Source organism: Loxodonta africana, chromosome 5, assembly GCF_030014295.1.
Source record: "Loxodonta africana isolate mLoxAfr1 chromosome 5, mLoxAfr1.hap2, whole genome shotgun sequence".
Classification (NCBI taxonomy): domain Eukaryota; kingdom Metazoa; phylum Chordata; class Mammalia; order Proboscidea; family Elephantidae; genus Loxodonta; species Loxodonta africana.
This window is the reverse complement of record NC_087346.1, coordinates 160,490,236-160,506,675: the sequence shown is the minus strand read 5'-3', so window position 1 is coordinate 160,506,675 and position 16,440 is coordinate 160,490,236. Positions and strand designations below refer to the sequence as shown.

At 53.6% G+C, this 16,440-nt stretch overlaps 1 protein-coding gene across 1 annotated transcript in view; it reads right to left on the bottom strand.

Moving 5' to 3' along the window:
• The window catches only part of ABLIM2 (actin binding LIM protein family member 2), a 148,411-nt gene extending 134,565 nt beyond the window's left edge, over positions 1-13,846 (bottom strand). The window contains exons 1-4 of the mRNA XM_064286332.1: positions 13,826-13,846; positions 13,616-13,743; positions 9,612-9,846; positions 3,674-3,872 (exon numbers count right to left, since the gene is read on the bottom strand). Of these exons, the coding sequence (XP_064142402.1) occupies positions 3,674-3,872; positions 9,612-9,846; positions 13,616-13,743; positions 13,826-13,846 (583 nt within the window). The remainder of the gene's footprint in view (positions 1-3,673; positions 3,873-9,611; positions 9,847-13,615; positions 13,744-13,825) is intronic.
• Between the last annotated feature and the right edge of the window lie 2,594 nt (positions 13,847-16,440).

Below are 16,440 nucleotides of genomic sequence, written 5' to 3'. Positions count from 1 at the left end.
GCCCTTTGTCTTTTAGAAAGGGCAATCTAATGATTTTTGCTTTTCTGAAAAGCACCAAATGTATCTTCACAAACAGGAGAAGAGGTTAAGCCAGAAAACCCCAGTATGCCTCGGAAAGCCTAAATGAAAACAGAGAAGAGCGCCAGTCAGAGTGGGTCTCATCTCCGCACCAAGGCCAGGGGAGGCAGGCCCAGAGCTGGGGACGCAGGGTGACCGGGTGGGTCACGGGAGCTCATGGGGCGAGTCACTTCTTTCCTCCTGTGCTGATGGGGGGTGCCCTGAACCCTGGCTCCCCGGGGGGGAGGGTGGGCGCATGGTCCTGGGAAAGGCCAGGGGCACCGTGTGATAGTTGACGGGAGCGCTGGAGCTGGCCGTGGCCACCTGTCTTAGTCTCCAACTGCTGCTCTAACACAGAGACACGAGTGGTGGCTTTAAGGAACAGAGATGTATTGTCTCACACTTCTGGAGGCCCTGGTGGCGTAGTGGTTAAGTGCTACGGCTGTTAACCAAGAGGTCTGCAGTTCAAATCCACCAGGCACTCCTTGGAAACTCTACAGGGCAGTTCTACTCTGTCCTACAGGGTCGCTATGAGTCAGAATCGACTCGATGGCAGTGGGTTTGGTTTTTTTGGTTTTCTGGAGGCCAGAAGTCCAAATCAGTGTCTCGGCTGTGTAGATCTTGTCCTTGACGGCAGCCCTGCATGTTCCTCTTCCCTTGTAGACGATCCTCACATGGCATCTGTCTTCCCTGAGTGCAGTCTCTGTGCCTAATCTGCTCTTTTTATACTTCAGAAGAGATCATATTCTGATCAACATAACACAGAAAACTCTAATTCCAAACAGGATCACATCCGCAGGGTCCCGGAGCCAGGTCATTCTCAGGTGTCAGAGGTCCTCTGTGATGTCACCAACAGTGCCCACACCATGGACGGAACCTCAGTTCCTCGAGGGTCAACCTCAGGCCAAAGGTCCCATGGAGCTCCTCCCCCCACCATCCCGGGGGCCCCCAGTTCAGCCAAGAGGTGGCTGGGCTCACCAGCCTCTGTGGCCTCCCTGCTGGACTCAGGTCCCCCAGGGCCAAGGCAGCAGGGTCAGCTCTGAGCCCCCTCCTTGGTACAGTCATCCCGGTCGTGGCTTCTGTGTTTCTCTTCACACATGGGGACCCCTCACGTGGTCTCTGAACCGGGCCTGTGTGTAAACTGGACACAAGCAGAGCTGCTGTGGGTCTCTGTCCGCGGCCCTGGCTCTCCATCCCAGGAGGCTTGGCAGGGGTAGAGGACAAAGCTGGAGGTGGGCCAGAACACCACAGGCAGCACCACTGTCCATCCGGCCATCTGTCCAACTGCCCACTCTCCATCTGCTCATTAGTGTAAGCTTCCACCTGTCCACCCCCCAACCACCCACCCCTCTCTATCCCATCCACCTGGCCCTGTCCGCCCTCATCCACTCACACCCATTCGCCCACCTCATCCACTCACCCCATCCCCTCCATGTAAAGAGCTGAGCACACATTCTGAGCCCAGTACAGGTAAGACAAAGACAAGGCGTTGCTGCCCCACCTTCCAGTTGCTGTCCCAAGAGCCCTCGGCACAGTCCCAGTACTCTCTTGCTCACTGGCCCGGCCCACCTCCACCATCTCTGCTCCACTCTCCAATCCCAGCTCCTGCCATCCCAGGGGCCAGGCTTCCGCACACCTGGTCCCCCTGGGACAGATGCTCCCCCTCTCTGGCTGGTGGAGTCCTCCTGTCTTCAGGGGACAGCCCACCACCACCTCCTCTGTGTGCTCTGCCCCAGACATCCCAATCCTCCCTCACACCCTCTGTGAGGCAAAGGCATATATGTAGGTCACTAAGTGGCACAATGGTTAAGTGCTTGGCTGCTAACTAAAAGGTCAGAAGTTTGAATCCACCAGGCACTCCCTGGAAACCCTATGGGGCAGCTCTACTCTGTCCTACAGGGTTGCTGTGAGTCATATCAACTCGACAGCAACGGGTATGGTTTTGAGTTTTGGATAGACTGAATTACTTACCCAAAATTTGTGTTGAAACCCTAACTCTATACCTGTGGGTATAATACCATTTGGGGTTTGGGTTTTCTGTGTTTTGTTAGTGAGGCCCCCTCAGTGTAGGGCGCGTCTTAAATTGATCACTTTTGAGATGTAAAAAGAGGCACAAATGGAAGGGAAGATACACACTGAGTGGAGATGGCTGGAGAAGTTGAGGCAAGACCTCCCACAGAACTGACAGAGAGAGCTTTCCCCAGAGCCCACAGAGAACTTTCCCCAGAGCCCACAGAGAACCTTTTCCAGAGCCCACAGAGAACCTTCTCCAGAGCCCACAGAGAGAACCTTCCCCAGAGCCCACAGAGAGCCTTCCCCAGAGCCCACAGAGAGAACCTTCCCCAGAGCCCACAGAGAGCCTTCCCCAGAGCCCACAGAGAGAACCTTCCCCAGAGCCCACAGAGAGCCTTCCCCAGAGCCCACAGAGAGCCTTCCCCAGAGTCCATAGAGAGCCTTCCCCAGAGCCCACAGAGAGCCTTCCCCCAGAGCCCACAGAGAGAACCTTCCCCAGAGCCCATAGAGAGCCTTCTCCAGAGCCCATAGAGAGCCTTCCCTCAGAGCCGGCACCCTGAATTTGGACCTCTAGCCTCCAGCACTGTGAGAACGTAAGTTTCTTTTCGTTCAAACTACTCATGTGTGGCACCGGTGTCCGGCAGCACTAGGACTGTAAGACAGACCAGGTCTTGTTTGGAACAAAGGCTGAGATTTTCCCTTTCCCTCTGGTGGGGCCCATTCTGTGGTCGAGTGTGGGTCCTGTGTACCCCTCACCATTGAGCCTTTGTCTCCCCCACCCTCCCTGACACTGATTTTGCCTTCTTTGCTATGGCGCCCAGGTGGCCACTTGGCTCTTGTCATAGGCTCTGAGTTCCTGGGCACAGCATACAAGGTCCTCCCTCGGGACCCTTGTCCCCTAATCCCCCATCCGGGCGGACTCCTTCGTCACATCCACAAGGGACGCAGGCTACATTGAAAAGCTCACATGATGCATCAAGGTTCTGGACTCCCCAAGAATGTTGCAGAGTCCCTGACTTGACCATAGTTCCCCACAGGTACTACAGAGGCCCAGCCTCACTGCGGACACTGTGGGCTGCCCTGCAGAGACTCTGACCTGACCAGGGCTCCCCTGAGGCACCCCAGAGGCCCAGGCTCACAGCGCGGCACTCACCCTTGTAGAGTCCCTGATCTGACCAGGCCTCCCCCGAGGTACCCCAGAGGCCCAGCCTCACTGTGGGGCATTCACCCTTGCAGAGTCTCTGACCTGACCAGGGCTCCCCTGAGGCACCCCAGAGGCCCAGGCTCACAGCGCTGCACTCACCCTTGCAGAGTCCCTGACCTGACCGGGGCTCCTCTGAGGTACCCCAGAAGCCCTGCCTCACCATGGGACACTCACCCTTGCAGAGTCCCTGACCTGACTGGCGCTCCTCCGAGGCACCCCGGAGGCCCAGGCTCACCGCGGGACACTCACCCTTGTAGAGTCCCTGATCTGACCAGGCCTCCCCCGAGGTACCCCAGAGGCCCAGCCTCACTGTGGGGCACTCACCCTTGCAGAGTCTCTGACCTGACCAGGGCTCCTCTGAGGCACCCCAGAGGCCCAGGCTCACCACGGGACACTCACCCTTGCAGACAAAGCACTTGATGTGGAAGTATTTGTTCTGCACACGCAGCACCTCGCCCTTGCACACGTTCCCGCAGGTGGTGCACAGGACGGACGTGCTGGGCGGCTTCTCCAGGGCGCCAGGGGCCGCCTGCGGCTGCGACACTATGGAAAGAAGGAGGCAAGTTAGGGACCTTAACGGTAGCCCCCTGAGACCCACCTGGCCTCCAGAGCCGGGCAGTAGTAAATGCTGTTTCAGCCACAAGACCTGTGGTCGCCTGTTACAGCAGCCGTGGCTAACTCAGTCTTCCCGGCAGACGGGCGGCGGGCAGACGCAGCAGGACAAGGCAGCTGCCCCCCAGAGACAACAACATCGGCAGCAACAATAATAGTAACGAGCAATGGTGGCTGCCCTGCGGGGTGCTCTCCCTAGGACCCATGTGGTGCTCGCCCCACACTGAAGCCACCTCCCCTGTTACTTAATAAAACCGCGGGGAAGGGGCAGGAAGCAAGCGTTCTCTGGGCTGGGAGGTGAGCCTGGTGCAGAGCAAGGCTCTGGTATTGCAGCTGGAGACCCCAGCCGGCCCCTGCTCACAGCTGGTCCACATCTGGGGGCTAACTCAGAGAGTGGGTGTCGAGGTGGGGGTGTAGCTCCCCAAAGCTGTCCTGTTCTCACAGATGAGGAACTTCAGGAACAAGACCCTGTTTGAATGAGTTTGCACAACGCTGGACTCCGGCTGGAATCCAGGACGAGAGAAATGCCCAGCCATTCACTGCTGTAGCTGCAGGTTCCCGGGCAACATGGGCTCGGGGTCACCACGTCCAGGCTGTGACTGCAGCGAGACTAGAACCCCAGCCAACGTGTGTCCTCCACCTGTTGTCTCACAGTCCCCACAACCTGGATGCTCTGACAACGAGCAAACGCATTGCCTAGCAACCCCCGGGCCAGCACAGACAACGTGCCCAGTAAACAATAGTTGCCATTCTGTCCAAAAACACAGCGTACCATCACCAGCTCCTGGTTCCTGGAAGTCCCTCGTTTGGGGAGAACAACTCAGGACCCTCTTTCTGCTCGGAGGACCTGGTCTTTCCACCCAATTCCGCCTCCTGGGGCAGCCCCGAAGTCCCTGCGTGGCCCAAGTGGTTTGCACTCAACTACTAACTTCACGGTTGGCAGTGTGAACACACCCAGCTGTGCCACGGAAGGGAGGCCGGGCCGTCTGTTTCTGTAAAGGTTAACCAGAAAACCAAACCCACTGCCATCGAGTCGATTCTGACTCATAGACTCATAGCACCCTATAGGACAGAGTATAACGGCCCCATAGGGTTTCCAAGGCTGTGAATCTTTATGGAAGCAGACTGCCACATCTTTCTCCCACAGAGCCCCTGGTGGTTTCAAACAGCCGACCTTTTGGTTAGCAGTCGAGCGCTTTAACCACTGCACCACCCTGGCTCAATTACAGCCAAGAAAACCCGGTGGAGCAGTTCCACATGAACACACATGGGGTCGCCATGAGTCAGAGTTCACTCAAAGGCAACGGTTTACTTTTTTGGGGGGGGGCAAGCAGCCCCAACATTTTCTGGGGTTCAGGCAGAGGGGCCAGCCGCCGTGCTGCTGTCCCCTTGTGGCGTGAAACAGACACTGCAGCCGTGACTAGGCTGAGAACACCGCATCTTCGGGCAGGTACAGCCAGAGGCAGGTGCTCTCTCCGGCTCAAGTCTGCACGTATGGCCAATGGCCCCGTAGGTCTGGCGAGCAGTTCTGGGTTTGTGGCTGGGGATTTTCTACCTCCCAGGCTGGACCCCTTCCCCCACCCCCTGTACATCCCCCCACCCACTGCGAGGAACGAGGAACGCCAGGGCAGCAATGGCAAGCTCCGCCCCTGCCCCCTCTCCAGTGTTCCGTCCCCACCCCTGTTCCCATCGCTGGCAGGTCCGTGTGCTCAGGTCAGTTCATAGCCCTGGTGGTGCGTAGTCCAGTGGTTAAAGTGCTCGGCTGCTAGCCAAAAGGTCGGCAGTTTGAAACCACCAGCCGCCACGCAAAAGAAAGCTGTGGCAGTCTGCTTCTGTAAAGATTACAACCTTGGAAACCCTATGAGGCAGTTCTACCCTGTCCTATAGGGTTGCTACGAGTCGAATTGACTCGGCGGCAACAGGTTTGGCTTTGGTACTCTATAACGCAATGCATGGGAAAGCTGGACAATGAATAAGGACGACCGAAAACTTGATGCCTCTGAATTACGGTATGGCCAAAGAATATTGAATACACCATGGACTGCCAGAAGAACAAACAAGTCTGTCTTAGAAGAAGTACAGCCAAAGTGCCCCCTAGAAGTGAGGATGCTGAGACTTCATCTCATGTACCTTGGACATGTTATCAGGAGGGCCTAGTCCCTGGAGAAGGACATCATGCTTGGTAGAGGGTCAGCAAAAAAGAGGAAGACCCTTGCCATGGATTGAGTTGTGTCCCTCCAAAATACGTGTCAACTTGGCTGGGCCATGATTCCCAGTATTGTGTGACTGTCCACCATTTTGTCATCTGATGTGATTTTCCTAAGTGTTGTAAATCCTAACCTCTGTGATGCTAATGAGGAGGGATTCATGGCAGTTATGTTAATGAGGCAGGAGGCACTCAATCTACAAGATTAGGTTTTAATCCAATCACTTTTGAGATATAAAAGAGAGAAATGAGCAGAGAGACATGGGGACCTCATACCACCAAGAAAGCAGTGCTGGGAACAGAGTGCATCCTTTGGACCTGGTGTTCTTGCACAGAGAAGCTCCTAGACCAAGGGAAGATTGATGGCAAGGGCCTTCCTCCAGAGCTGACAGAGAGAGAAAGTCTTCCCCTGGAGCTGGTGCCCTGAATTCAGACTTCTAGTCTATTAGACTGTGAGAGAATAAGCTTCTCTTTGTTAAAGCCATCCACCTGTGGTATTTCTGTTATAGAAGCACTAGATGACTAAGACAACCTTCAATGAGATGAATTGACAAAGTGGCTGCAACAATGGGGTTAAGCATAACGAGTGTGAAGATGGAGCAGGACCAGGCAGTGTTTTGTTCCGTTGTACATGGGCTTGCTATGAGTTAGAACAGACTTGACGGCACCTAACAACGACAACAACGCAACCCAGTGCAAGGCTGGGCGGTGTCAGGCCTCCTCACCTAGCTTTATGGGAGGTGGAGAGCCATTATCAGCATCAACAGCCCAAGGTTGATTCCAGTGCCACGGAGGTCAGACATGCATCTAGGTCTGTCTTATGACACTAGGTAGAAGAAACATTCAATACCCATAGCACATTCGGATAGACATCTAAGCTCTTTTAAAACATTCCAGTTTCATCTTCCCAACCCCTTGACTATCTTCCCATTCATACGCATATGGCCCCAGGCCTCTGACTGGGTGGGACCAGAAGACCCTGACCCTCTGTCAGTCATCCCATTTAATCAGCCCAGCCCTTGCCCCAGTCGCTCCAGATGTGGCTTTTCTCCCCTCAGCTGCAGCATTTCATCTTCACTTTCCTTCCAGCCATTACAGGTAAAAACCAAAGTAACCACCTAAGAATCAAGTTTCACTTCCCACACCCTTTTCTTCTTTCTCTGACGAAGTCCCATATCTCCATGAGCCTGGAGCCAGTGCAATGATCCCACTCCTGACACCAACTATAAAAATGGTGTGGGGGCAGCGTTTGACCTCCTCTAACTTCACGAGGGGGAGAGAGAATAACCATCAGCAGCAGCCCAAAGCTGATTCCTATGAGGAGAGGTCAGACACACCTCCTCTCTCCGCCATTTTTACTAATTCTGACGCCAGCTGTCCCTCCCACAGCATCCTCTACTTCTCTGCTTGGTTCGATATCTCATTGCAATGGCCACACAGAACTCACAGACAACATTCATGATTGTGGGGTTTATTAGGGAAGTAACAGGCTACAATTCAGGATCAGGAATGACCCAGGATACAGTTCTTCCATCAGGATAGCTTTTTCCCAGCCGAGCCGGCAGGCAGGCCTCTCTCTGGCCCTCGGCTCCTTGGTCCCTTGGTCCAGTGTCTGCCTTGCTCGGTGAATGTTATAGATCTTTTTAGCTCCTTTAATAAGTGCCCAGAGGCACCCCACTTCACCAAGAAACCTCCTGCTCAAAGGCACTCAACTGTCTTGCTCTGTGGGTCGGCATACACACTGTAGCTGCCTTGCTCTGTGGGCTGGGAAGCCCACCTCACTGTCTCATGCCAGCCTCCTTGTTCTGCTGCTGCTGCTTCTCACCATCCTGTGCTGTCTCTGGTGTTACAGCTCTCTGTCTCCTAGGTCTAGGAGGTTCTCAGCACAGGTATCTCAGGTCCAAAGGATGTGCTTTGCTCCAAGCTCTTCTTCTCGGTAGTAGTGGGTCACCCCTACCCCTGCTTACGTCTCTCTTCTTTTTTCTCTTGTAAGATAAAAGGTATGATTCAAGTAAGAGGGTAACTTGAATAAAGGTGGTCAGGGTGGTGACCGGGGTAAGTGTGGTGACTGGGTAAGGGTGGTGACCGGGGTAAGTGTGGTGACTGGGTGAGGGTGGTGACCAGGGTGAGGGTGGTGACTTCAGTCATTTCTATAGTAGGGCGGTGACTCATGACACACCCCATTAATGTAATAGACAACACATTCCCAAATGGACCATAACCACAGGCACAGAGGCTAGAATTTAAAACATATCACAAAATGGAAGATAATTACATCAGATCACAAAATGGAAAATGACTACTTCATTACATAACTGCCAAATTACATCATTACATAACTGTCAAACCACTGAAAATGGCGCCCCAGCCAAGCTGACACACAACCTTAACCATCACGGGTTCCATACACCTTATTTGCATAGCCACACCCAATCATTGCTTGGAAGTCACAAAGACTGGCTAAAAGGGCCATATTAAGTCATTCACTACAGCATAGCTGCTAAACGAAAGGTTGGTGGTTCGAACCCACCAGCCATTCCACAGAAGAAAGATGTTGGCAGTCTGCTCCCGTAAAGGTTACAACTTTGGAAACCCTATGGGGTAGTTCTACTCTGTCCTATCGGGTCACTATGAGTGAGAATCAACTCAATGGCAACTTTTTTTTTATCCTATAGCTCAGACGAGGCAGCAGTGGGGCAGTGGTTGAATTCTCGCCTTCCACACAGCAGATGCAGGTTCGACTCCCGGCTGAGCACCTCATGTGCAGCTGCCTCCCCCATCTGTCAGCGGAGCCTTGTGCGTTGTTCCCGTGAAGCTGAACAGGTTTCAGCAGAGCTTCCAGACTAAGACTAGGAAGCAAGGCCTGGCAGTCTACTTCTGAAAATCAGCCAGTGAGGACCTATGGACTCCAATGGTCGGATCCACAACTGACCATGGGGATGGCCCAGGACAGGGCAGCACTTTCTTCCATTGTGCATGGGATCGCCACGAGCAGGGGGCTGATTCCACAGCACCTAACAACATTCTTCTCACACAGGATGGCTCCTCCGCACAGTGAGCACTGCGTGGGGCTGACCAGCCAACTCAGGCTTGGAGGGTGCCCGGCTGGTGCAGGCAGCCACGGCTGAGTGTCCTGCTCCGTCATGACAAAGTACCACCAGCTCAGGGGCTGTAAAAACAGAAACGTATTCTCCCACAGTTCTGGAGGCTGGTAGCCCAAATTCAGGGTGTCGGTGGGGCCGGGCTCTCTCTGCCCATGCTGGGAGAGGAGCTCCCTTGTCTCTTCCAGCTTCTGTAGCCCTGGGAGCTTCTTGGCTTGTAGCAGACCCTCACATGTGTCTCCCCCATGTGGGACCCTGTCTCCACATCTGCTCTCCTTTTTCATCCGAACCCACTCACAAGGGGTTAGGACTAGGACCCACCCTGCTGTGATATGTCTCAGCTAATCTCACCTTCAAAGCAAAACCCTATTTCCAAACAAGGTACCACTCAGGCTCAGTGGTGGGGACTTCTGCATACCCGTTTGGGAGACACGATTAGATTCGCCACAAGCTGTGCCGGGGAGCCAGGACCAGCACATTGCACCACCCCAGCCTGGGTTTTTCCCCTGCAGCTGGTCTGCACAGCCTCGTTTCTGGCCAGGGCGGGTCTGTGCTGGCTGCACGGGTTGACCTGGACAGGAAGAAGTGTCACCGGCTGTGGGTACAGCCCGAGGCCTGCGTGGCACAGAGGCTCCAGCGGCAGAGCCCGCTCCCTGGAGAAGGGGTCCCAAGGACTGCAGGGTCAGACAGCGGTTCGTTCCAGCCCACACAGCCTCCCTCCCCACTGCCCCAGACCCCTGGAGCTCAAGGCTTTGCTGTGACGCCCAGCAAGCCAGCATGAAGCCAGGGAGCCAGGCCTGCCTAGCTGCTGATGAAAACCAACACCAGACCAAATCCATTGCCATAGAGTCAATTCTGACACAAAGCGACTTTACAGGACAGAGTAGAACTGCCCCATCGGGTTTCCTAGGATGTAATCTTTACAGTTTTCACTGGCTAATGCTTTTCAGAAGTAGACTTCCGAGTCCTTCTTCCTAGTCTTAGTCTGGAAAAGCTCAGCTGAAACCTGTCCTCCATGGGTGACCCTGCTGGTATCTGAATACCCATGGCATAGCTTCCAGCATCACAGCAACACACAAGCCCCCAGAGTACGACAAACTGACAGACACACGGTGCACGTGAAAGCTGGGTAATGAATAAGGAAGAACAAAGAAAAATTGACGCCTTTGAATTGTGGTGTTGGCGAAGAATATTGAATATGCCATGGACTGCCAAAAGAACGAACAAATCTGTCTTAGACGAAGTACAACCAGAATGATCCGTAGAAGCAAGGATGGTGAGACTGCGTCTTACATACTTTGGACATGTTGTCAGGAGGGATCAGTCCCTGGAGAAGGACATCATGCTTGGCAGAGTACAGGGTCAGCGGAAAAGAGGAAGACCCTCCACGAGGTGGATTGACACAGGGGCTGCAACAATGAGCTCAAGCATAACAACGATTGTAAGGATGGCGTAGGACCAGGCAGTGTTTCGTTCTGTTGTGCACAGGGTCACTATGAGTCAGATCCGACTCGGCGGCACCTAACAACAACAACAATCTTTACGGAGGCAGACTGCCACATCTTTCTCCTGCAGACCTACTAGTGGGTTCATACTACCAACTTTTTGGTTAGCAACCAAGTGCTTAGCCACCACACCACCAGGGCTCCTCTGAAGAAAACAGGCCTTCCAAAATAACAGATCAAGACTGAGCAAAGCTGGCCAGAGCCCCTCCTCCCCTACCTTGGGCAGTCAGAGCCTGGGAGGCGGAGATCAGGCTCAGCAGACCAGCCTAAGCTCTGAGGAGCACCCAGGAAGGTGCTTAGAGAGAAGCTGTTGGTGCCAGACCCTCAGACCTGTTGATGGTCACAGACACGGCTCCTGTGTGCCTTGGAGTCTTCACACATGCTGGTGCATCCATGCAGAAGGCCCTCCCATCTTGGCAATCTGGCACCTGAGGAGTGTCACTGCCTCCAGGAAGTCCTTTGGGATATTCCCCAGGCCAACAAGAAGTCTCCTCCTCCTCTTCTTCTCTGACGTCTCTGACCACACGTGGGATGCATCATGCTCGAGGTCTGAGTTGGCTGGGCATGGCCACCTAGCCCCAGAATGGGAGGGAGGGGCCAGGTGGGATTTATCTCAGCCCTCCCCCCAGGGCCTGGCTCAAAGCCTGCCAGGTACAGATGTTACATAAAATGAGCCGACCACACCAGAGACCTAACCCAAACACAGTAGGTTAGTTTCACCACCATGCTGAAATAAGCTCTAAGCCTGGGTTTAACAAGCCTCAGCTGGGATAATAACATGAACCGTACACTCGAGCGGCGGGAATCCATCACTCATAGGGGCTGTCGTTACTCAACCTCCCCGAGAATGCAACCCCAGCTCAGCAGGCCTGGGGGAAGGAGAGGAGTGTGACATCAACATGGAGCTTGGCCTTCCAGACACAGGGGCGTGGCTCTCCCTCGGGCCCAGGGCCCAGAGCCCAGGAGAAGCCGCGTGCTGCAAAGCGCTGGGACAGGAGCCGGCAAGGCCAGGGCTGGATCCACCGCCTGCTGCAGCTGTGTGACAGAATGGCCTGTGTGCAAGAAAATGGGACTGACCTGGTGGTTATGGCCAGTCCACAGGACAGCATGGTGACAAATGTGAACAACAGCCCCCAGGCACCTGTGTCCTCGGCTCACCTGAACACAGTTGGTTCATGCTTTAGGTAACATTGTATCATAAACAGGTTTCCAAATGATCAGAATACCCCCACCCATATAAGGACACTGGCCGTTGGACTTCTTGTTAGTTGCCATCAAGTTGATTAAGACTCACAGCGACCCTCTATACAACAGAACAAAGCTGTTGGACTTGGACCCCCAAATGACCCAGGACAGTCTCATTTCGAGACCCCTCACTTCATCACATCGGCAAAAACTCTTTTTCCAAATCAGGTCACGTTCACAGGTCCTAGGATGTGCATACACCTTCTCAGGGGCCACCACGTAGCCCCCCCTTTCTTCCACAGTGGCACTGGTCCTGTGCCCAGGGCCATCTCAGGGACCCCAGGAAGGCTGAGGCTGTACCTCCAGGGCCACAAGGGGCCCAGCTCCACAGAAGGGGGTGGGCACCAGGGCCAGGAAGCCCAGGGGCCAACAGCTCCCACCCCTTCCACTCTCCTCTCTTCACCACCTCTCCCAGCCCTCAATTCTATTCAACTTCCTGCCTACCGGCTGCCATTCAGCCGACACTGACGCATGACGACCCCGTGTGCCATCCAGCCGACACCGACTCATGGCGACCCCGTGCGGAGTAGAACTGTGCTCCACAGGGTTTTCAGTGGCTGATTTCTCAGAAGCAGGCCATCAGGGCTTTCTTCCAAGGTGCCTCTGGTTGGACTCGGACCTCCCACCTTTTGGTTAACATCTCAGTGCAGTTCACCATTTGCACCACCTGGGGTCCCAAAGAGGGGGCGGCCCTCAGACACCCCAACCTCCCTCACTGCCTGACGCTCAGTTCCTTTACTATATTTTGGGATAACCATTGAAATTCATTCACTTGCTCTGTTGATTTCTTATGACTAAAGTCAAACACAGACCACAATCCAAAGAATGCAGAAGTGTAGAGAATCAGGAATGAAGGCCCTGCCCCCATGACACTGCTCAGGGCTCACAGATGGGGTGTCCCTGCACCTTCTGTTCACAACAGACACGCATACATGTACACACGTGATTATGTAAATATGCACAACTTACTTTTTAATCAACGCCCATGGAGGCAGCAGTCAAGAAATCAAATGATGCATTGCACTGGGCAAATCTGCTGCAAAAGACCTTCAAAGTGTTAAAAAGCAAAGACGTCAGTTTGGATACTAAGGTGCGCCTGACCCAAGCCGTGATCTTTTCAATTGCTTCAATTCCATGCAAGAGCTGGACAATGAACAAGGAAGACCAAAGAAGAATTGATGCCTTTGACTTATGGTATTGGAGAAGAATATTGAATATACCATGGACTGCCAGAAGACCAAACAAATCTGTTTTGGAAGAAGTACAGCCAGAGTGCTCCTTGGAAGTGAGGATGGTGAGACTGCATCTCATATACTTTGGACATGTTATCAGAAGGGACCGGTCCCTGGAGAAGGACATCATGCTTGGTGAAGTAGAAGGTCAGTGAAAAAGAGAAAGACCTTTAAGGAGATGGATTGACACAATGGCTGCAGCAATGGGCTCACACATAATGATAGTGAGGATGGTGCAGGGCTGGGCAGTGTTTCGTTCCATGGTACATAGGGTCGCTATGAGCTGGAACCAACTCAGTGGTACCTAACAAAAATCATTTTTAAACAAAATTTGGAATATATTTATATGTTCATCCGGCTTTGTTTTTTAACCTAGTACCTTAAAAAAAAAAACTAAAAGTTCCAGCTGCCTTCCATGTCTAAAGCCCTGGAACACCCACCTTGATCCCGTGGGTGGCCGGGTGGTCTCAGCCTGGTCTCCTTGCTGGAGACTGCATGACTCCCACACCATGGGCCCTGCTCCCGCAGTCAGTTCAGCCTCTCGCACGGGCTTCTTGAGGCTAATTTTCTAGATATGGAATTATCAGGCTCAAGGGGCCAGGTGCGCTTAGAATTTCAGGGGTACCAGCAAACGATCCATTTACACGCACCCGCTGGGTGTGTCTCCCCATCCTGGGAACACTCTTCTTACAGATGGACCTGGGTTTCAGAACAGTCCGGCCCCTCCTCCCACCCTCCCCCAGCGTCACCTGTTGGAAAGTCACACCAAACCACGTGGATGAGACCAGCTTCCTCCCTAGCCTACTTAAAGGCTGCCTGCTAAATATAACCATGAGCCCAGGCAGCTGCTCTCTGGACTGGCCCCATTCTCGCAGTGGCCGTGGGCAGCGTGGGCTCTGAGAACCAACTGCTCCCACACTGAAGATCAGCCATCCTGAGGCCTCAGCACGGAATTCATTCAGTCCTTCACTCAGCCAAGAGGCACAGGGACCCACTCTGTGTTGAGTGTTGGGCTGGCTCTGGGCCACCGATGTCGCAGATGCAGTGCCTGCCCCCAAGTAGCTCCTGGTCAAGTGGGCTGGGGACAAACATGGACACCATCACACCTAGGAAAACCACTCCACCTGTCAGCATGTGAGCTCCAGGCCCAGGGACACCCCTTCCAGGGTCTGCCCCACCCCCGCCCCAACAACTACACACCAAACCCCCAAGAGGCAACCACCAGGTGAGGCTGTTTCCTCCCTGCCCGCAGCCCAGCTGGGAGTGTCCAGCCTCTGAGCACACTCATCTGTGCCCTGGGCCTGTCCTGGGGGTAGGCCCCTCCCCCTAGGGACGGTGGTCAGCCCTGCTCTGTCTTGGGGTCCTAAGAACTGGACAAGGGTCTCGGGCACAAATGTGTGCAGAACGGAACTGATTATACGACAACTTCCCCCTCATATTGCCAAACTGGGCCCCACCCAGGGCTGGCCCACAGGGGACAGCAGCAAATGGCTGCTGGGGGATGAGTCCACCCACCTCCCACACTCACCCCTGCACTGAACGTCTGCCTGGCATCTGTCCCCTCTGAAGCGGCTGTAGGTGGTTCCCTCCTGGCTCCCCCCAGAGGCCCAGCACCCAGTTAGGTGCTGTCGAGTCAGTTCCAACTCATAGTGACCCTACGTATAACAGAATGAAACACTGCCTGGTCCTGTGCCATGCTCACAATCACTGCTATGCTTGAGCCCATTGTTGCAGCCACTGTGTCAACCCATCTCATTGAGGGTCTTCCTCTTTTTCGCTAACCCTCTACCTTACCAAACGTGATGTCCTTTTCTAGAAATTGGTCTTTCCTGATGATGTATTCAAAGTGAGTCGAAGTCTTGCCATCCTCACTTCTAAGGAGCATTCTGGTTATATTTCTTCCAAACAGATTTGTTCATTCTTCTGGCAGTCCACGGTATATTTAATATTCTTCACCAACACCATCATTCAAAGGCATCAATTCTTCGATCATCCTTATCCATTGTCCAGCTTTTGCCTGCATATGAGGTGATTGAAAACACCATGGCTTGGGTCAGGAGCACCTCAGTCCTTGGAGTGACCCAGTAGGCACTCAATAAGCAGGTTGAACCAGCACACAGCCCTCTGTGTGCACGTCTTCTCCAGCACATGGTACACTGGGTTGTTACTTTTTGTACGTGTTTGCTCCCCCCTCCTGAGGCATGCACACCTTTTTCCACACATCTCAGCATCTCACGGTGGGGCCCTCCTACTTCTGGAACCCCAAACCCTGTCCCTCTGAGTGCCTCACAGGGTTGTCTCAACAACCACCAATGGCCACTGCAACAGCTCCCTACTCGTGTGTTCTTACAATATGACACTGACATGGCTCCCATCGAGTAGGGGACCTGAGACCTCTCCCCCGAATGTGGGTGGACATCGTGACTGCCTTGACCAACAGAATATGGTAGAAATGACACCCTGTGACTTCTACAAAATGCCACACACTTCTGCCTCACTTTCTTAGGATGAGCATTCTTGGAACCCAGCTGCCATGTTGTGAGGAAGCCCAATCTAGCCACGTGGAGTGAACACAGGCTGAGGCCACATGGAGGTGTTCTGGCTGGTAAGCCAGCCAATGCCTGCTGATGGCCAGCATCAACCACCTGAGGTGCCTTCAGATGACTCCAGCCAAGCTGTCGCAGGTGATTGTCACTCCCAGCCTCTGGTCACCCCCAATGCAACCCAGACATTATGGAGAGACAAACCAACCCACCCCATTGTGTCCCCTCTGACTTTCCAACCTGCAGAACTTGTGAGCATAACAGAATGGCTGTTTTATGCCATGAAGTCTCGTCATGCAGCCATAGGAAGCTGGAAGGTCACTTCAGTGGTGACATGTGAACACCACTGTCATGGATTGAATTATATCCCCCAAAAATACCTGTCAACTTAGCTGGGCCATGAGTCCCAGTATTGTGTGATTGTCCACCATTTTATGTGATTTCTCTATGTGCTGTAAATCCTATCACTGTGACGTAATAAGATGGATTAGCAGCAGTTATATTGATGAGGTCTACAAGGTTAGATAGTGTCTTAAACCAATCTTTTTTGAGATATAAAAGAGAGACTCGAGCAGAGAGACATGGAGACCTCATGCCACCAAGAAAGCAGTGCTGGCAGCAGAGCCCTTCCTTTGGACCTAGGGTTCCTGCACTGAGATGCTCCCAGACCAAGGGAGACTGATGACGAGGACCTTCCTCCACAGCCGACAGAGAGAGCCTTC